Here is a 21,891-nt window from a genome sequence, read left to right as displayed (position 1 = left end):
ACTCAAAGTTCCTTTTTAAAATGTGCCTGGATCGATGATGACTTAAAGATTGATCTAATTTAAATCTGAACAAAATGAGTGACCAAAACACTTCTGTACCACTTCTGTGAGCTGAGGTCCAGCACAGAGACCACTCCAGTCAAACATGTTGCCTGGAATTGCAACTAGTTGGTCAGTTAGAAGTAACCACAGGGACTGGGGTATTTGAAAACCACTTGAGTGCCTTTATTGGAGGAAATGAATTTTACATTTGTGTATAAAAATTCAATTGTAGGGTAAAATGGAAACTCTGAGAGTTTGGTTGGCGGCATCTATATACCATAGAAACAGAGCCTGGGAAGCAGAACAGTGAGACCCAAGCGAAATGTTCCTGCCTGTACTTGGTCTGTTCCCACATTTGCCTGAACTACTGATTGACCTTTTGAGGGTGATGAGATGGTCAGAATCCAAGGATATTATGAGTTTTTACTTCTTATTTATTTATTTATTTATTATTTGGGGTACATGTGCAGAACATGCAGTTCTGTTACATTGGTATACATGTGCCATGGTGGTTTGCTACACCCATCAACCTATCATCTACATTAGGTATTTCTCCTAGTGCTGTCCCTCCCATAGCCCCTGACCCACTGACAGGCCCTGGTGTGTGATGTTCCCCTCCCTGTGTCCATGTGTTCTCATTGTTCAACTCCCACTTATGAGTGAGAACATGTGGTGTTTGGTTTTCTGTTCTCATGTTTGCTGTAATGATGGTTTCAGCTTCATCCATGTCCCTGCAAAGGACACGAACTCATCCTTTTTTATGGCTGCATAGTATTCCATGGTGTATATGTGTCCCATTTTCTTTATCTAGTCTATCATTGATGGACATTTGGGTTGGTTCCAAGTCTTTGCTATTGTTAATAGTGCCGCAATAAACATATGTGTGCATGTGTCTTTATAGTAGCATGATTTATAATCCTTTAGGTATATACTTAGTAATGGGATTGCTGAATCAAATGGTATTTCCACTTCTAGATCCTAGAGGAATCACCACACTGTCTTCCACAATGGTTGAACTAATTTACACTACCAACAACACTGTAAAAGTGTTCCTGTTTCTCCACATCCTCTCCAGCATTTGTTGTTTCGTGACTTTTTTAATGGTCACCATTATAACTGGCATGAGATGGTGTCTCACTGTGGTTTTGATTCGCATTTCTTTAATGACCAGTGATGATGAGCCTTTTTTCATGTTTGTTGGCTGCATAAGTGTCTTTTGTTTTACTTCTCATTTTCTTAAAGTGAAGCAATTTCATGTGGTATCTTCCAAGTGTATTTTAATCTCAGTTGCCAACCCAGCTGCTAAGATTGAACCAGTTGTTTTGTTTTTCTCTTTTTTTTCCTATTAATTTAGCAAACAATTTCATATATAGTTTGCTATCCTTCCCCATGGGGCCTGCATCTTCAGATTCAACTAACCATGGATTGAAAATATTTGACAAAAAATTGTATGGTTTCATCTGTACTGAAGATGTACAGTCTTTTTCTTTCTTTTTTTTTTTTTTTTTTTTTTTTGAGACAGAGTGTTACTCTATCGCCCAGGCTGGAGTGTAGTGGCATGATCTCAGCTCACTACAACCTCTGCCCCCTGGGTTCAAGCGATTCTTCTACCTCAGCCTCCCAAATAGCTGGGATTACCGGCACCCACCACCATGCCCGGCTAATTTTTGTGTTTTTAGTAGAGATGGGGTTTCATTTTGTTGGCCGGGCTGGTGTCAAACTCCTGACTTCAAGTGATCTGCCTGCCTCGGTCTCCCAAAGTGCTGGGATTACAAGCATGAGCCACTGTGCCCAGCCAAGTGCAGTGTTTTTCTTTGGTCATTATTCCCTAAAAAACACAGTGTAACAGCTATTTACATAGTATTTACGTTGTATTCGGTATCATGAGTAATCTATAAATGATTTCCTGCATATCAGGATGTACATAGGTTCTCTGACAATAGTGCACACTGTGTTCGCTGTGTTTAAAGAAATGTGCTAGCTATAGAATAAATAAATTTGAAGTCAGTGTGCTGAGAAAGCACTGACATGGATAGAAAATATTCTATCTGTATAGAATAGACAGAATAGAATAGAATAGAAAAAATTCTATCTGTATCAGTCTGATCAAAGAGGTGAGTATAGTCTTGTCATACATACAGTCTAATGAATGTCTAAAGTTAATTCTTATAACTGCTTGTAACAATATTTCATTTGGCAAATGTTGTTTCACAACTTTCCTAACTGCCCCTGTACTTTGTAGATTGGTTGTCACAGAATTCCGTGGACTTTAACCAGTGATGCGCTGATTTTGTCATTTGTACCAGCTAACTCATCTGGGAGGCAACAAAACAATATTCTCCTGAGGTAACATCCAACTTTTAGTAAATTTATTTTTGTGGTTTGTGTTTTTTTAAGTAATTGAGAATTTCATTAGATGTACAAGGAGTCACTTAATACAAATAGTATTAGGCATTCAGTATTCTTATGAGATATCTGAGCCTTCAGTTTCTTTTAACATTTTACATTTTCTTCAACTTTAAATAACATCAGAAACATCCTATAAGTGTAATAAAATTCTGATACTTTACATATAGTTACCTAGTAAAGCCTCCTGTCTTATTTGAAAAATGAACATGTATACTTCTCATTCCCATGTATATAATCTCTTCCCACAGAATGAAGTGGACCAAGAACTGGGCTTCATACGGATGAATTTATGTTTTTCTCCATGTGGAGACGTGAAGGAAAAGTATAGGAAATAATTCTGCCTCCCACCCACAAGTCCCCATGGGAATTTCTCACATGTTAAAAAGCATTTTGTCCTGAAAATAACAACATTTTTTCTTAGGGAATCAGGACACTCCAATGACGGTGAGACTCTGGCTATGCCAGTCAGCCATGGGCTGGTCATTGACTGTGATGCTGGTCTCCATGATTGAATAGTGTGGGTCATTGGTGACAGATAGCTGTGTGCTCAGTGTCTGCCACGTATCTCAGGTTCAAAGTCCCTTTTATAAATGTGACTGGATCATGATGACTTAAAAATGGATCTCGGAATCTGAGCAAAACGAGTGACCAAACCACTTCTGTGCACTGAGGTCCAGCACAGGGACCATGCCAGGCAAACACGTGGAGAGAGTTCAGTTTGGTCAGCAGCTGGTACCAAAATGGCCCATGGTATTGGAAAACAAACCCACTCGCATAGGTTACAGCACATGAATTGTACAGAGGTCTGTATGTGTTTGTATGTATTTATATATGTTTGTGTACATATATCTTTGGGGATTATATGGCATTTCTTTCAGTGTTTGGCTGGCAGTGTCCATACTCTCATAGTAAACAGAACTACTCAAGAGTAGAGGGAACGATGGGAAACAGTTTTGCATACCCTAGAGTCTTTTACACATTTTTTTAGGTGCTATAATCTTGTGTGTGAGGTCAGTCTCTCAGGTTCATTAGGTGGACAGTGCAAAAGGTATTATGAGTTCATATATTATTTATTAAGTAAAGGAAATATTTGGAAATTGAAGAGTAGCTTTTATCTATTAAATAAAAGAATATATGGAAATTGAATGGCACTTTCTATTTGTGGAAAGTCTTAACATTTTAATTTCCTTATTTTAAATTACTAACATTTAATTTCCTTATTGACCTTATCACAAAAATTGGAATTTAAATTTTGCCTGTCACTCAAAGAGAAGCTTTTTAGACATTTGATTGAGGGATTCTAGTAGATGCTATAGTAAACATTTCTAATTGTAAAATGATTAAATTTTCAGTTCATGGAGTTTTATGTGGATTTCATTGCCTGATATTCATTTTTTTTATTGGTGAGTTTCATAGATGTTTAAAGGGAGATCCTAGTTTTATTGTGTGATGCTAACGGAGGCCTTTGGTCATAGAAAACTGACTTTAGTACTACCCATTTCCAGGGAGTGAGCATAATCTTTATTCTCGTACCATGTGGGCAAGTGAAGATCTATGGTTTATTTCCTATAACCCGTCATTAGTAATTACGAAAGTAAGAAAGTTGATAAATGAAACTCTTTTAATTATGAGGGTTTCATTTGTCAACTTCTTTACTTCCTCATTGTGCTTCGCATATTGGAGGTAATACTGGAATTGCATGGAATTCCTACTGCTGCTCCACTAACCTGCTAATTTTGTCACATGTACCAGATTCTTTGTCTAGCAATGAAAACAATACACTTCAGAGGTAATACTGCAATTTTTTGTAAGTGCATTTGTCCTGGATGAGTTCTATTATTTTATTTTCGCAAGTAAGATTAGAATTGGTTTTTCAAGCAGTCTGTTAATCCACATGGTGTGAGGCCCTAATAATCTGGTTAGTCATCTGAGGTTTCTTTGTCCTTTGTCCAGTATTTTTATACTTCCTCTGTTTTCAGATAACATTAGAATACCCTACTAGGGAAATAATTTAGTATATTTTATGTACTTGTGCATAGTAAACCTGTTGTATATGTACACTATTTGCATGGTTGGCAAATGTACATTTGCACTTTTTATTTTTCTATAATTTTTTTTCTATTTTCAAAGGTTAATGTGGACGAAGAACTAGATTTCATGTAAAAGAGTTTATTCCTTCTACTTGAGGTGTGACTTGAAGGAAAGTAATGGAAATAATTCTGCCCTCCCATTCTCAAGGGCCGGGGGAATTCTAATCTTGGTAAGCATTTTGTCCTGAAAGCACAGACATTGTTCTTCGGGAGTCATGACACTCCCATGACAGTGAGACCCTGGCTGTTCTGGTCTGCCATGAGGCTGGTCACTGGCTGTGATGCTGGTCTCTGTAATTGAATAACGTGAGTTGGCAAGTTCCCAGGTGACAGAAAGATGTGTGTTCAGTGTCTGCCACATATCTCAGACTCAAGGTCCCTTTTATAAATGTGCCTTGATCAATGATGACTTTAAAAAAATGGAAACCTTGGAAATCTGAACCAAACGAGTGACCAAGACACTTCTGTGAGCTGAGGTCCAGCACAGGGACCATACCAGGCAAACACATGGAGGGCGTTCAGTTTGGTCAGCAACTGCTACCAAGACTAACCCATCCGCATATGTTAGAGCAGATAGATGAATTGTACAGAGGCCTGTATATCTTTGGGGATTACATGACAATGATTTAAGTGCATGGCTGGCAGCATTCAAACCCCTAGTAATCAGGCTGGGTGGCACCAGTGTCCGAGGAGTGAGCATTGTAGAACTAGCTGTGCCAGCGCTTGAGTCATTCACACTATTTGCATAGATGCCACAGCATTCTTAATGAGGATCAGCATGTATAGGTATGTTACGTAGTCAATTAGAAAGAAATTGTCAGTCTTTGCTTGTTATTTATTCTTTCACCAAAAGAAATACGTGAAAATCGAAGAGTGGGTTGTATTCATGGGATTATCTTACTATCTGCTGGAATTTGCTTGCTAACTCAGTCTCAAGTATTAGAACAGCATTTGTTTTTCTTTTTCCTGTCACTCAGGGAGCAATTTTCTAAACATTAGATGACAGATTAAATTAGATGCTTCATTAAACATTTTAATGTGAAATAATGAAGTTTCTAATTCTAGGGATTTTGGGAGGATATTGTTGGCTAATAGGTATATTCCTTCATTAAGTCTTTGTATATTTTAAGAGAGATTCTAATATTAGTAATACTCAGGGGGCCTTTGGCCTTTGAGACCAAAATCTTGGAAACATTGATTTTCTATACTCACCCTGTTCCAAGCAACAAGCAGATTTTTTAGTTATGGAGATAGTCAAGTGATTATGGCTAATTAATTACAAACTGTTGTCAGGAGTCATTCAGTTGGGAAGGTTTTGTTTCAAAACTCCTGTAATGTCCCCTGTGCCTTGCAGAACGGAAGTGATTTTGGAATTGCATGGAATTCTCACTGCCATCCCAAAGAAATGCTGATCTTGTCACTCTCACCTGTTCCGTTGCCTGGGGCAGAACAAAAGGATGTACTTCAAAGGTAACATCCAAGTTTGAATAAATTTACATTTTATGGCTTATTTTGTAATTTTTCTGTAGTCAAGTAGATAATCGGTCTTGTGAATGATCTGTTAATAACAGTGTGAGGCATTAATTATCTGGTGAATCATCCAAAGCTTTCATTATCCTTTATTTCCAATTTTTTTTTCATTCTCCCTTTTCAGTAATATGAAAAACCTCCTAGTAGAATTATGTTAGTATATTTGATATTGATATACATAACAAACCCTCCCTTCTTGTGCATGTTTGACAAATGGACATACATACTTACCATCTTCGCATATTTGTACTGTTTTCACAGAGCGACATGAACCAAGAACTGGGTTTCATATGAAATATTTTATTCTGTCCTCTTGAGATGTGACATGAAGAAAAGTTTTGAGAATATTTCTATCACCTCATCTTCAAGAATCAGTAGGAATTCTCCCATGGTAAGCATTTTGTCCTGAAAATACTGGCATTCCTCTTAGGAGGTCGTGACACTCCAATGACTTTGAGACCCTGGCCATGCTTGTGAGCCATTGGCCAGTCGTTGACTGTGATGCCAGTCTCCATAATTGGATGAATAGTGTGGGTCAGTGTACCCCAAGCTGATGGAAAGCTGTGTGCTCAGTGTCTGCCACATATCCTGGATTGACGATGACTTTAAAAAAAAAAAAAAAGAATCTCACTGAAATCTGAAAAAAATGAGTGACCAGAGCACTTCTGTGTGCTGAGGTCCAGCACACAGGACAGGCAAACATGGAGGGATGTGGATGGTCAGTGCCCATAGGGACTGGGGTATTTGAAAGCTAATCTGCCTGCGTATGTTGAAGGAAATGAATTGGACAGTTGTCTATAAATATCCCATTTTTTAATAAAACGGCTATTCTTTGGTGCTTTGCTGGTAGCATCCATCCACTGGTAGTAAATAGACCCTGGAAAACCAGCACATATGTAGTGAGACCCCATGAGATATGATTGTGCCTACCTTAGAGCCATCCATACAGTTATCTTGGATGTGACAGTCTTTTGAGTGAGAGCAGTTTACTAAGGTCATTTAGGTCATCAGTTCCAAAGATGGCATGGGTCTTATCAATTAATTTTTTTAGGTAGAGGTAATATCTGGAAAATTAAAGAGTGATTTCTAACCGTGAGAATATTTTAGAGTTTGTTTAAATTTGCTTGCTAACCCAGTCCCAAGAATTATGACCTTTTTTTCTGTCTGCATAAAGCAATATTCTAGACATTTGAGTGATTCAAGTAGATGTTGTGAGATGATTACATTTCCAGTCCTTGGAATGTTATGTGGATTTTATTAGCTAATCTTCATATTTCATCAGTGGATTTTCCTATGCATGTTAAGGGAGATCCTTGTTAATTGATATGTAGGTGGACTTTAGGGTTAACCTGAACAGGTCTTGGGAAAAGGACTTTAAACATTCTCCTGTTCTGTGGAATAAGTATACTTTTTTCTGGACATACACCTTGTCAATGAGTATGTATCATAATTGCTCATAAATTCTTATCAGGAACCATTCGATGTGGAAGATTTCTTTCTCAACTTCTCTAATTTCCCCTGTGGTTTGCAGGTTCCATGTGATACTAGAGTTGCGTGGATTTTTAATCTTTACACCAATGAAGATCAGAGGTTAACAGTGCCCTTTTTTTAGAAGTTTGTATTTGTCACTGATAACTGTAATAACTGATCTTGTTGAAAAGCGTGAGAAATGAAGATCTGATATGTCACTTTTACCAGCTTCCTCAACTGAGAAAGAATACAATGAAACATGCTGAGGTAACACCTAATTTTTTATAATTTTTTCCTGGGTTATTACTGTTTTAAGTATTTAGGAATTTAACGGGTGCTATATGGAGTCAGTTAATTCACATACTATAAGATCTTAATCTGGTGAGTCATCTGAGGCTTCTGTTTGTTCTTTTCCAGAATTTTTGTGCTTTCTCAGTCTTGCTGATGATCTTTCTGTGGGCATGAAGCATGGAGAGTGCCAGAGAGGCTGATCCTCAACAGTGTGACAGCGGAAAGTTGGGTGTGACCAAGAGGTATGCGGTGCCCAAATGCCAGTAGGTCCTCAGCAGTACCACCTGGTGAGCATCACTCTGAGAGCTGAGAGGAGGTGGGAAGCAGCTCATGGTGAGAGGGTTTAGAGGCCGCCTTTCCCTCTCTGCACGCTGCACAGTTCTTCTAGTCACATATCCCGGGACAGTACTGTACCTGTGTGTGTCCTGCCTGCATTGCTGTGACCACTTTTGAGTGGAATCAGTACGGTGTAGCTCTGTGCAGCTTCTGCAAATTGCCATGCTCCCACTCTCAAGCAGGTTCAGTGCTATAAGTGATTTTTTGACCATTGTTTCTTTATTCCCTTCTTTTTGTGACTTCTTCCTCCCCAATCCATTGGGTGACCTTTGAAGGTAAAGTAATCCTGAGGTGGTTGAATTGATGGAAATGCTATGCATTGTTGTGAATGGAATGTTCACCAGGCCAACATCTTCTTGGAACTTTGAGCACACTGATAGTCTGGTTGCACATTTGATTTGTCTGGCAGCAAATGTTGGACAGTATTTGGACTGATGGAAGCTAGAGACAAACACATTGACTGTTGTTGAATAACACTGGAAACATCCTAGGAGAGCGGTGTATTAGCTAATTTAATAGGTACATAAACTGAATCCTACTGTCTTGTGCTTGATGGACCAGCAGACACATATGCATGTATTGTTCTCATGTTTCTGCATCTTTACCCTATTCCCACAGGTCAACAAAGACAAGGCACCTAGCCTCACATGAAACTTCATTGCTTTCCCTTGAGATGTGACATGACAGAAAATGTCAGAAATGATTTTTCCATCCCATCCTCAGGGACCAGTGGGAATTAATTTTACCATTACACCTTCAAGGGCCAGGTCAGGTTGCTCAGTGTTTTGTCACTAAAATATTGCCCTTTTTTGGGGACTGTGTAATACTCCATAAGGCACTGTCTGTGCTGGGCAGCATGGAGCCTGGGGCATTGCTATGTTGGGGGCTGGTCTCCATGACTTAATAGGGTGGATCAGTGTGTCCCAGAGAAGTGTACTCCAGAGTGCTCCTTTTCTTTCATGTTTCTGAGGCAAAACAGTGCCCCTTTTAAGAAGTTTGCACGTGTCACTGATAACTGTAATAATTAATCTTGTTGAAAAACCTGGGAAAACAATGCGTTAAATAATAACTCCTCTGTTATTATAATATATATAATAACTACCTGTGCCCTAAACAAACTATATGGAAGGAGAGTTCAGTTTGTTCAGCTGTGTGCTCCCAGCAAGGACTGTGGTACTGGAAAACTAACCAGCTTACATGCACTAGAGAAACTGAATTGGACAGTGACCTGTAGGTACGCAGTTTGGAGATGAAGTTGCAACTCTTGAGTTCTTGATTGGCAACATAAATATGTTGATAGTAAACAGACGCTGGGGAATCAGCACTTGAGTTGTGAAATTGCACTTGAGCCATTCACACTTTTGTTGGAGCTGCAATAATCTAAGTCATGCTTGCTCTCTTGAGGGCAATAAGATGGTCAAAATCCAAGGAGATTTGGGGTTTTCACTTTTCATTTCTCTATTAAGTGAAAAAAGTTATGAACTGAAAAATAGGTGTTACTTATGTAATCTTCATAGTATAATTTAATTAGCTTGCCAGGCAGTCACTGGGATTTAATCAGTTTCTTTTTCATGTTTTCATCAGCTGAGAGAGTAATTTTGTGTGCACAGAAGTACTGTCTTCAGCTACATGCTGCATTAAACATTCCCAGATGTGAAATGATTACATTTCCAAGTTTTTAAAATGTGGATTTTTCTGGCCACTTTTATATCCCTTCAGTGGGTTTCTAATGGATTTAAGGAGAGAGCCTAGTCATAGTGAATGGTGGTGTGTTGGGTATGCTGAGGAACCTTTGAGACCAATGTTTCAGAAAACAATTATTTCTACACTGTCATGTTTCAAGTACCAAGTATCGTTCTTGTCATTCAGATGGTCCAGTGAACATCTCTGGGGAATTCCTTACAACCAACCTCTTGTTACAAAATATTCCGTTAGGAATGTTTTGTTTCTCAACTCCCTGATTTCCCCTTTATAGATCGGAAGTGATATTGGTGGAAGACAACACTTTGCCGCTTGCAATTCTCACCTCCACACCAAAGAAGGACTGTTTTTGTCATTTGCACCAGCTGCTTTCTCCGGGAAAGATCAAAACGATGCACTCCAAGGGTAACATCCAGTTTTTAATACGTGTAATTTCCTGGATTATTTTTGTTGTGTTATTAAATAGCTTAGAATTGTTTTTACAAAGTCTGTTGAACCAAACAGTGTAAGGCATTAATATAACCTGGTGAGTTATTCGAGGCCTCTTTTCCTCTCCTGGAATTTTTGCACAATTTATATTTTGAATAATATCAGAGACATCCCAGTAGAGTAATAAATTAGCACATTTTATATGCAGATACACAGTGAAGCCTCCTTTCTTATGCATGTTTGACAATTGGACATGTATATTTCTCATCTTCCCATATTTTTACTCCATTTCCACAGGTCCACGTAGACCAAAATGTGAATGTCATATGAAAGAGTTTAAACATTCCCCTTGAAATACAAGAGAAAGTATCAGAAATAATTACACCATTCCATGCTCACAGACCAGTGGGAATTCTCACAGTAAGCATTTTGTCCAGGAAATACTGTATTCGTCTTAGGGAATTATAACATTCTAATGGTAATGGTAGTCAGCCATGTGGCTGGATCATTGTTCCTGTATCCTGGTCCCTATGACTTAGTGTGGGCATGGTGTCATTGTGTCCAAGACAGAATCATTAGTGTGTAGTGTTGTCTGCTATCTCAGGCTCACAGTCCCTTTTATGAACATGGCTGGATTGATGATGACTTCAAAATCTTTTGGAAATCTGGACTATCTGAGCAGTAGAATTGCTTCTCTGAAATTGATTTCAAGTCATATAAAAGGCCATGTTACACATATATTGTTAATCTGAGGGAGGTTGTGATCATTTAAGTTGTATTTTATAAGCACTAGGACCACCAGTAAGAAAATAATTCAAAAAATATTAAAAGAACAACCAAAGAATTAAAATAGGATAACTAAAAGATCTGTTTAACACAAAATAAGGCAGTTAACAATGAACAGCGGAACTAATAAGACATAAGACATGTAGAAAACAGGAAAATGACAGACATAAAACCAGCCATATGACAATTATATCAAATTTTTAAAAGAGATTAGGAGATTCTGTTGTTTTTTAAACATGAACAACTATACATTGTCTACAAAAGAGACACTTTAGAACAAAAGATACAAATAGTTCGAAAGGAAAAGATGGAAAAAGCTATATCCAGCAAATCCAGAAGAGAGCAGAAGTGGCTATTCTGACATCAGAATAAAGAGACTTTAAGATAAAGTATTGCTAGAGAGGAAGGAGGATAGTATTTAATGTAGAAGGGTTAATTAATAAGGAATATGTAACAATTATCATATCGGCACTAACAACACTGCCCAAAGTTATATACACTGAAAACTCACATGATTGAGGGGATCAATAGGCAGTTCAACAATAATAACTTTTGTTCATAGCCTCTTCTTAACCACTGATAAGTCAATTAGGTAGAGCATCATTGAGGTTAGAAGATACTTCAGCAATGTTATCAACCAGTTTGACCTGAGAGAGAGAGGGAGAGAGAGAGAGAGAGAGAGAGAGATAGATAGATAGATAGATAGATAGAGAAAACTCCACCCAACAACAGAAATACAAATTATTTTCAAGCATACCTGGAACATTCGCCAGGGTAGAGTATGTGTTAGGCTATAAAACTGTACTCAATAAATTCGAGATTGAAACCATGTAGAGGATGTTGTGTGACCATAGAGGAATTAAACTAGAAGTCAACACAAATACATTTGGAGGTCACAAAATATTTGGAAATTAACACACTTTACAGAGCCCATTGGTAAAAAATCTGTAAAAAGAAACTAGAAAGTCCAGGGGTGGTGGCTCACATCTGTAATTCCAGCACTTTGGGAGGCCTCGGTGGGCACATCACTTGAGGCCAGGAGTTGAAGACCAACCTGGGCAATATGGCAAAACCCCATCTCTATAAGAAATACAAAAAATGAGTTGAGCATGGTGGTGCGTGCCTGTAGTACCAGCTACTCGGGAGGCTGAGGTAGGAGAATCACTCGAGACCAGCAGGTAGGAGCTGCATTGAACCAAGATTGTGCCACTGTACTCCAGTCTGGGTGACAAAATGAGACCCTGTCTAAAAAATAAAAAGAAAAAATAAAAAGAATCTAGAAAACATCTTGCATAGAATGTGATACAACTAAAGACATGCTTAGAGGGATATTTATAGTTTTAAATAACTGTATCAGAAAAAAGGGAAGATTAAATAAATGATATAAGCTTCCACCTTAAACAAGAAAAAGACTAAACTAGAAGATGAAATTCAAAGCAAACAGAAGGAAGTAAGCAGTAGGGATTTGAGCAAAAATTGATGACATAAACAGACAAATTACAGAGAAAAATTTGTGAAACCAAAAGTTGGGTTTGTGCAGAGATTTGTGAAATTGACAGTCCTTTAGCTTGACTGACACAGATCATTAGAATTAGGAATGATGGAGAGGATATCACTACTGACCCTATAGATTGGATCAGGAATGTTGCTGTTTGCTGCATTGTACTTTCTTGAGGGGAGAGCTATGAAGGAAAACAAAATTCTCATTGCACTTACAACTTAACAACACAGCGTTGACATTTTGATTCTCATTGGCTTCATTGCTCATATCTGTGAGGTTTCCAGAAGATCCCATAGCAATATCATTCATTCCAAATTTATCTGTGGGCTACTCAGGGAACACTGTCTGTGGGTTAGCCCTGCTCTGCAAGGAGCAGTAAAAATAAATAAATATATATATATATATATATATATATATATATATATATATACATATATATATTGTTTTTGAGACTTAGTCTTGCTCTATTGCTCAGACTGGAGTGTAGTGGCGCGATGTTGGCTCACTGCAACCTCTGCCTCCAGGGTTCAAGCGATTCTCCTGCCTCAGCCTCCCGAGTAGCTGGGATTACAGGCATGTGCCACCACACACTACTAATTTTTGTGTTTTTTTAGAGACAGGGTTTCACCACGTGGGCCAGGCTGGTCTCAAACTCCTGACCTCAGGTGATCTGCCCTTGGCCTCCCAAAGTGCTGGGATTACTGGCATGAGCCACTGTGCCTGGCAACTGTTTGTAGCCAGTGGGGAATTGTTTTAATTTTGGGAAGCCTCTTGTAATCAAATCATGTATCAACATTAATCACATGGTAAGTGCTCCATGGTTTTCATTCCTAAAGATTCTAGGATGTTTGACATTTCTCTGCTTAGCTTATAGCAGAAAGGTATTGGGTATCAAGAATGTTTGAACAGTTGCTCCTTTTTGGGAATGAAGATGATATTGGGCTAGAATTGAGATGTATGATTGAGAGAATGTCCCTGAGGCCTGAGCAGTGTGCCCTTTTGGGTATAGACATTGGAAGAACGTAGTGAATTCTTATAATTTTATGTTGCCTTGGCATCCATCTTGAATATAAGTTTAACTTTCTTATACTAGAAGCAAGGCTTACTCACCTTTGCATAGTTTCCAGTTCTACACTTCCTCCTCATTCCTCAGTGTGGTTGGTCCAGATAGCTGCCTTATCCAACTGCCTCCTTTGGACCACTTCACCATGGGACAGCTTGATGCAATCTACCTGACAAGCCCCTTGAACCCCACACCCCTTATGGAGCCAGTGTCCACCTCCCAGTCACAGTGTGACCCCAGGGAACTCATGCCTGCTTGCTTTAGACCCACCACTTAGAAGTCTCCATAGCAAACCTGTTTGAATAGTACCCTTGACCCAGTAAGGGCATTGGCCCATGTGTGTCTCTCTTTCTCTCTCCGTCTCTCTCACTCCCTGACCTCTGCATGTGGACTCCCAGGCATGCCATGTACCCCTCAGGACCTGTAAGTAATACTATCTTGATTTTTGTCTTATATCTCTTCTAATCATTGAAAGGGCGCTCTCTATCTTGAAGATACTATATTAAATAAAATGAGAACTTGACCCTAACATAGTTAGTGACAGGCTGAAACACGCTGATTGCACTCTTTATCTATTTAGTGATTTTTCTCAAGTTACTGCACACCATGTATTATCAACATAATTGATATTATAGAGTGGAATTATAAAACACTTTTGCCACAGAAAGTTCTATTGGTCACAGATTCTAGAGCTACTACATGTATGCTATTCTGTGATAAAAGATGTAGATGTGATAAAAGCATTTATAAAATATAAAAACATTTATAAAATATCTGTCTTAGAAATGTTAGCTAAAATTAGTTTGGGAAAAGTATGTTTGAAAATAGAATTGTAAGCTACCACATTTTGATAAATATTTCTAAATTTGTTTATTAACTTATCAGGAGACAACAGAGTGAAGTAAAGAAAACAGTAGCCTTGTATCAGTATGTTTTTATTCGGAAGACAAATGCATGTTTTAACTATTGTATGTTTTTGGCTTAACTTTTTTTGTAAAGTTAAAACTTTACACTTTTACATGAATCTGGAATTTCAAGATGTCTTAAAGGTTGACAGGGACAGGACAATTGAAAACCTGTAAATATATTTGGTAAAATTTATGATGCATTATTTTGCAGATGGCTTCAGAGAGTATTAGCACATCTGTTTGAGATGTGCACAGTTTTACATTTGTCCCTTAGGTAATCAACAAGGCTGAGATCAGTAAATCACATGTAAGCCACTGTATAGTTATATGGCTATTCTGAATAGAGATATATCATTTTATCATATCTAGACTTTCTAGTTATATTAATGCTGTTGAAAATGATTTTGTATTACATGCTTTCTTCCAAATCATAGATCAAGATATTTTATTTATGTATGTCTTTTTAATGAAGAGTGGTTATAGGATAGTCCTGATTATTGCACATAAACATTGCCTTTCACTAGATTATTGTTTGGGGGCAAATTTTAGACTATCGTTTTAAAAAAGAGTAGCTTAGTTTAATCCACCCTTTCCAGATATTTAGAAATTATTGAAATGTATTGTTTTGTAAAGATAGTCTTAAAAAAATTGTTGAGCTAGAAACATGTCCCTCACCAGTGGAATCCTTAGAAGATTTCCTTGGGCTTCACTGGGTGGTAATAGACCATGATCATATTGCTCTGTATATTATGGTGTAAATTTTGTTTTATAACACTTAGTCTTAATAGATTGGGAATATTTTATCTTACTAATATAGTCATTAGCTGGCCACTCTCTGTGTCCATTGGACCTTACAGAGTAAAGGGAGGGCAGTGCGTATTTGAAGCCTGTGTACGTGACACACAAAGGGCTTAGCAACATCCGTGTTTTCCCAGCACAGGATACCCATACTTCCTGAATGTTTCATTGTTAAATTAGATTGTGTGTGTGTGTGTGTGTGTGTGTGTGTGTGTGTGTGTGTGTGTGTGCGCGCGCGCGCGCGCGCGCGGTTTATATGAACATACAGATGTGTGTATTTTAGGTGCATTTTGTTTTCTTTTTTTCTTTTATGTCAAGTGATGATAGAGCCTAGAAGGGAAGCGAAACTGTCCATGCCCTTGCCTTAACTTTCAAATCTGATAAAAACAACATTTATAAAATATCTGTCTTAGAAATATTAGCTAAAATTATATTGGGGAAAGTATGTTTGAAAATAGAATTGTAAGCCACTACATCGTGATATTACTAAATGTGTTTATTGACTTGTCAGGAAGCAAGAAAATGAATTAAAGAAAACTCCAGAGAATGAGCTGACAACTTACTCCCTGGTCAGTGGCTCTCCATGCCTACCTGTGGTTTCTTGGACACCCTTGCAGGTATGTGGGCAGGGAACTGCACATTCATAGGAAACAGGCCTAGGATGGAAGGAGTTGATAGATACTGCTCTTCTTGAGTTTGATGACATTTGGTTCCAGTTAAATAGCATGAAAACCCATCTGATAGCCAGCTGAGGGTGGATACCGTTCTGGGGAATTAAAGGCGAGTGGTCACAACAGGTCTTCCTCGGCAATCCGAGCCCAAAACTGAATCTGCCTCCATAAGACCATTATGTTTCAGCTCTTTATTTGTATGATTGATTCATCCAGTGGACTTTTAATTTCTTATGTCCAGATATTTTTTCAGTTCATTTTTTGTGATACAAGCACCTTGTGGATTGCCTGTCATAGAACAGGTTCTCAATAAACTTTTATTGATAAAAAGATATATAAGTAGATTGTCTTGGTAATTTTGTGAGTAACCTGACCAACTAAGCAGTAGAAAACAAATGATTTTAAAACAGAAAGAGACATAACTTTCAGTGGGGTTCAGGTGATCTAGTCGGGTCTGGAAATGCGCAAGAGAGAAGGTCCCTGATGCAGTGTGCTGACATTGAAATGTGTAGTTATGGAATAGATGGTTATGGTTTCAGAAGTATGTTAATTAAATTAAATCAATATAAAAGAGTAGCAGAGAAGGAATTTCCAGATTCCAGCTGCACTACTTGTTTCATTGGAAGTGGTGTTTCTCTCTTTTTCTTTCTTTTTTTTTTCACCTCAGAAGATGACTTCCTGGGAACTCTTCTGAGAGTGAATGTTATCAGCAAATTCCCGAAACAACACCCCTTAGACAAAAAGCCTCCTCACCTATGCATTGCCTAGGCCACCCACTAAAGGTAAGGTGTTAGTTAAAATAGTCCTTGCTTTCTAGGAGAAGCCATGTCTTAGTAGAAATTGAGCTGTTAAGTTTCTGAATATTGATGATGTTTGATTACATTCTAATTGATTCTGAGATTGCATAATATGTTAAGAGATGCAGCTTTTCTTAATATACCTTCGTGGCTTTTCTACATCTCAGTACATTTACTGTTAATATGAAGGATTTCCTTAACTTCTGTCATCTAATAAACTCAACTCCTTCATGGCTTGATCCATTGTAATGCTAGAAAATTGTTGTACAAAGGAAACACAGTAGCTTCTCCATAACTGTTAGACTGGAAGGTTGACAAACTGGTCTGAAGTAACTGATCAAACAAGTGAATGACCTAGAGCTTTAAGAAACCAGAGAGGAAGAGAGAGACATGAAACCCGAGGTTGTTGATGGCTATTACTTTTTAGCCCAGCAAAAGGAGAAAAAGCAGCATCAGTATCTGGCATCCTTGACATCAGGAAGTTTTAATGTCATTGTTTTGGCCTCATCACGGACTCAGGTGCTAGAAATGAGGTTTTCTCTGTGTACTGTGGGTATATTTGTTCTAGCACAAGTAGGGGGAAGATTAAAGAGGAATTTCATACCCCCATGACTCCTTAGGAAATGTGTTTCTCACCTTTGCCACTTTTCCCCACTGTGTCCTTGCAGGTGATGGCCACAAAGAGGTGGATTTGTTGAGTTGGTGCCATTCCTTCTACTGCCAGCTTCACCAAAACAATGATTCAGTCTTCCTTATGCATGGGGACTCTTCTCTTTCCTGTGTTGCAGTGGATACCTCCTGCAGATAAGAAATGCTTAACTGAGAAATGCTCATGTTGGGATATCATCGATGAGACTTTAATTGGGGCATGGTGACTGTTTCCCTTGCTGCCACTTGACTCAATCCCAGGAGCCTCAGTAGAGGATAAAATATTACACAAGATGCTCAAAATGGTGGAATTGCTCAGTGCTCCCATAAATATACATTTATAATTTTCATTTGCCGCATGGTAAACTGAAAAATACAGAATATATTAAAAAGAAACTCTGCATGATTTTTTTCAAAAATTCAAAGCATATTTAAATAATATATAAATTAAATGCCCTCCTCTCTTCCAATTCTGTCCCTATAGTTTTCCTCTATTAAGTGAACTACATGCATTCTTTTAGTGGATAGATGCACACAAATACACAAGCCATTTTGGGGAAGGATCCAGGAGTGTGGCCATATTGTAACACATTTTTCTGCAAATTACCTCTTTCATTTAACAGGCCTCATTCAATGGCCTTTTTCTTTTTCAGTAATACATACACATCTGTGTCATTTGTTGAATGACGACATGAATGTTTTGTAGAAGAAATATAATTAAATGTTTTAAGCATTTCTCACTCATAGATATTTATGTTAGCACCAAATTTCTGTGCAATGAACCTCCCTATATATCAATAATTTTGCATTTGTCTATAATATCATAATAAATTACTTATCAGTTGAATTACTGGGATTAAGTATGTGCACACTTCATATTTTGAAAATTATTGCAAGTTTGCCTTCAAAAATGTGGTTAACAACTTTATCCTCCAATGGCAATGAATGAGATTGCCAGCTTTCCTACAACCTCACAGACAATGGATTTTATAAATATTTAAAATTTTTGCCAATGTGATCACCCAAACTATTGTCTTAAATTGTATTTCTTTTGTTTTTGAGTTTGGTCATTTTTTCATGTTTGTTAGCCATCTGTATTTTTTAATTTCTTCTTTATGTCCAATTTTGTGGGTGGGAGGAGGATTTAGTCTCTTCCTGATTTCGAAGAGCTCATTTACTATTTCGGGAAATAAGATTTGGATTGTCAACCATTACAGCTCTTTTTTACATACTTTTTAACTTTGTTTTTGTTATAAGAATGTGTATGATTGTTATATGTCCAAGTATAACCATGTTCGCTTTTATGGCTTCTGAGTTTCATGTCATTTTTGGAAAGATATATATACTGAGTCCATAAAACCCTTCACCTATGTTAAATTCTAATTCTTTTGTGTTTTTTTAATTCAAATTCTTAAATCATGAGAAATTTTTTTGTTTTGAAATCTTAAAGTTGCCAAGTTACTTGCCATTACTTGCGATTATTTGCCAATAATTGCCCATTTATCTGTACTGCCATCTTGCGCATATGCTGTACTCTCATCTGTGACTGGCTCCATTTTTGTTCTGTGGATTTGTGTGTCTCTTCTTCTGCCTCCTGTCTCATGTGTCTTCTCGTTGGAAGAAATTACAGTTTAGACTGCAATTTCATCAACTTTAATAAATCAATTGAGGGGAGAATGGTTTTTAAAAATATTAAGTTAAGTCTTCGTATCCAAGGACAAGGTATGTCTTTTCGTATTCAATAATTTTAATTACTGTTAATATTTTCACTCTGGTGATGGGAGTTTTTCTTTTAATTTGCTTTCTTGTTCATTTTTTGTATCTAAAGTTTTTGTTTTGTTTTGTTTTGTTTTGGGGGTAAGTGGTCACCTTACTGTTTCTTGTTGCTTTTCAGATTTTTTCAAAGTATAGACTAAATCCTTTGCAAATATTTAAAGTTTTTATTTCCCCCCTTCATATTGATCCTGATTTTAGTTATGTTGACAAAGTCCACAGACTGTTACTATCAGAACACTTGAACAGTTATGGAAATATTACCCACCCTTGATTTAATCAGGGTTTAATGGTATGCTTCTTTGGTTTGACTGGCACATTGTTGCTGGTCATTTTCTCCCAAAGACCACCAGAAAGAGCTATGATCAAGCAAAGCTGAGTTTGTTAAACTTACCTGCAGCAAGGGAAAACACCACCTTGATAGGATTTAATAATGTTTCAAAATCAAGAAAGGCTTTGGGGTCTGGGCAGGGAACTAATTAGAAATGGGCAAAATTTGTCATGCAATACTTTAAGATTGGTGGGAAAGTGAGATGAGGTTCTTAATGTGAGGATTGATGGTCAAATCATTTTCTAGGTGAGCTGTTTGCCTGTAGAAATATGTTATCAATGATAGAAGAACTATTTGCCTAGATAAGCAAACTGAATTTATTTACTGGTTTACAGTTTTATCTTGCTGGGCAGGACTCTGCTGGGGGTGGTATCAGGTCTTATTCCCAATAGGTAAGTTATTTTGATGTGGGTGGTCTTAATCATCAATGTGTGAAATGCTGATTTTTAAGTGCGAAATACTTTGTCTACCATGTTAGGAAAGTCTCCCACCTTTTATATTTTGTAAGGAATTTTAATCAAAACCAGGTGGGTAGATATAATCAAATTTTTTTTTGCAGAATCTGTGTTACTGTTCTTTTTAAAGACTTTTATCACTATGAATTAATTTACTGTTATTGCAACTTCCTTTTATTCCTTGAATGAACAGACCCTACTGGTTTTAAAAATGTTTTATTCTTTTGATTTACTACTTAATCGTGGGTATTTTAATTTGATTTGGAATTTTTACAAGTCTACAACTAAGTGAAATTGATCTGTGATTTTTCTTTTTTGTGCTCTTTTTGTCGTGTTTTGATATCAGATACTCTGGTTGTGTTAATCGTTTTGAGGATTTTCTTATACTGTGTTCTAGAGTGGGTGGAAAAGCTCTCACCTCACTATCAGTGTTGAAATCATCTGGACTCCCCTTTGTTTTTGGTGGTTTGGAGTTAGAAGAGAGGCTAGAAGTTTTTTTTTTCTTTTCCTTTTTTTGTATGGTTATTGCTTGTTCTTTGTTTTGTGTCTTAAATTTAACCTGTGTTATCTTAGCAAATCACAGTTCATACAGATTTTCAAACACATTCGCATTAAGTTATACAGTGTTCTTTCATCATTCTATTACATTTCTCTTGTTTCAATTATGTATTCATTTTCATTCCAGTTATAGTTATTTCTGCCATGCCTTTGTTAATGAATAAGTTTAACTAGTGGATGTTTAGCATCACTAGCCTTCCCCTTCCCTCTCCCTCAATCAGGTCTTTGGTATAATTTATCAGGTATTTTTTAAGGTTCTAATTTACTTGTATATGTTGGTTCTGTATTCTTTTATTTCTTTTCCTAATAAATTCTTAAACATGTGTAATACATTCATATTCACTTGTTCTTGGCAATGAAAGATTTACCCCACTGTGCATTTTATAAAACTTTTCATTATGAACACATTGTAAACATACAGTGTATAAAGAGAAGAAAACAGTGAACTAGCACATACAAGGAACTGGAACTGGTTCCATCATTATCAACATTTTGCCATATTTACTTCGTGTTAATTTTAAGTATTTTCAAATAAGCTAGAGAAATAATAACACTTCTTATTCTTCTATAAACATTTTTACAATTTTTTTTAAATGTGTATGTATATACACTCATGTTTTATACTATTCCATAACTTTATAGCTTATGTAATATATAAATATTTTAATATTTCTGATCATTACATATCCATAGATGTGGAGCTTCCCTATTTTTAATGACTTATATTTTTCCATAAGTAAAATTTACATAGTTAAATGCATTGATATATAGTAATTGTATAATTCAGTAAGTTTTCTTAAAAGTAATTACTATCCCATTCAGAAGACAGAATATTTTTATTACTTGAGAACCTACCCTACCGCCTCTTTACAACCAAGCACCTTCTCAAAAAAACAACGTTGTGATTTCTACAATCACAGATAAGTTTTGCCTCTTTTGAAATTAATATAAATGGAATCACACTGTGTGTCTGGCTTCTTCCACTCATCATAATCATGTTGAGATTTATCCATGCTATTCCCTATATGAGCAGTTTAAAAAAATTTTTATAGTTGTAATATTTCTCTAAATGGTCATATTGCAGTTTATCTACTCTCTTGTTGATGGACACCTGAGTAGTTTCTAGATTTTAGCTGTTTTGAATGTTAGCAGACCTCTTATGTAAATACCTAAAAATTGAATTGTTTGATAAGACAGATTTTTGCTTAACTTATAGAAAACTGCTAGAGAGTCTTCTAAAGAAGTGGACAGTTTTCACACTCCCAACCAGTGATATGAGATTTTTAGTTGCTGTCCATTTTTGC

The 21,891-nt window shown here is 37.0% G+C and overlaps 1 protein-coding gene, 1 non-coding gene and 1 pseudogene across 51 annotated transcripts in view; all 3 read left to right on the top strand.

The window, feature by feature from the left end:
• The window catches only part of LOC106996620 (uncharacterized), an 86,954-nt gene extending 66,037 nt beyond the window's left edge, over positions 1-20,917 (top strand). For 6 of the 50 annotated variants that reach the window (XM_077939004.1, XM_077939003.1, XM_077939002.1 and 3 more), the window contains 13 exons: positions 2,285-2,388; positions 2,700-2,895; positions 4,582-4,711; positions 5,896-6,011; positions 6,333-6,462; positions 7,603-7,808; positions 7,959-8,074; positions 8,787-8,935; positions 10,144-10,274; positions 14,047-14,071; positions 15,866-15,971; positions 16,693-16,807; positions 17,491-20,917. Coding sequence is in view for 2 of the 50 variants with exons in the window: in XM_077939006.1 (XP_077795132.1) it covers positions 8,010-8,074; positions 10,144-10,274; positions 14,047-14,071; positions 15,866-15,971; positions 16,693-16,719 (354 nt within the window). In the remaining 48 variants the exon portion in view is untranslated. Of the gene's footprint in view, positions 1-274; positions 384-2,284; positions 2,389-2,699; positions 3,255-4,581; positions 4,712-5,895; positions 6,012-6,332; positions 6,463-7,602; positions 7,809-7,958; positions 8,120-8,786; positions 8,936-10,143; positions 10,275-10,595; positions 10,719-14,046; positions 14,072-15,865; positions 15,972-16,692; positions 16,808-17,490 lie in introns of all 50 variants that reach the window. The other 44 variants (XM_077939000.1, XM_077938968.1, XM_077938956.1 and 41 more) reach the window with 35 other exon arrangements.
• On the top strand, positions 29-120 carry LOC114679943 (small nucleolar RNA SNORD116). Its single transcript, XR_003732032.1, has one exon. It is a non-coding gene; the product is annotated as a small nucleolar RNA SNORD116 (small nucleolar RNA).
• LOC114679944 (small nucleolar RNA SNORD116) lies at positions 4,938-5,021 on the top strand (annotated as a pseudogene).
• Positions 20,918-21,891: the final 974 nt, after the last annotated feature.

The sequence above is a fragment of the Macaca mulatta genome, chromosome 7 (genome assembly GCF_049350105.2).
Source record: "Macaca mulatta isolate MMU2019108-1 chromosome 7, T2T-MMU8v2.0, whole genome shotgun sequence".
Classification (NCBI taxonomy): domain Eukaryota; kingdom Metazoa; phylum Chordata; class Mammalia; order Primates; family Cercopithecidae; genus Macaca; species Macaca mulatta.
The sequence above is the reverse complement of the archived record's forward strand: the minus strand, read 5'-3'. Positions and strand labels throughout refer to the sequence as shown.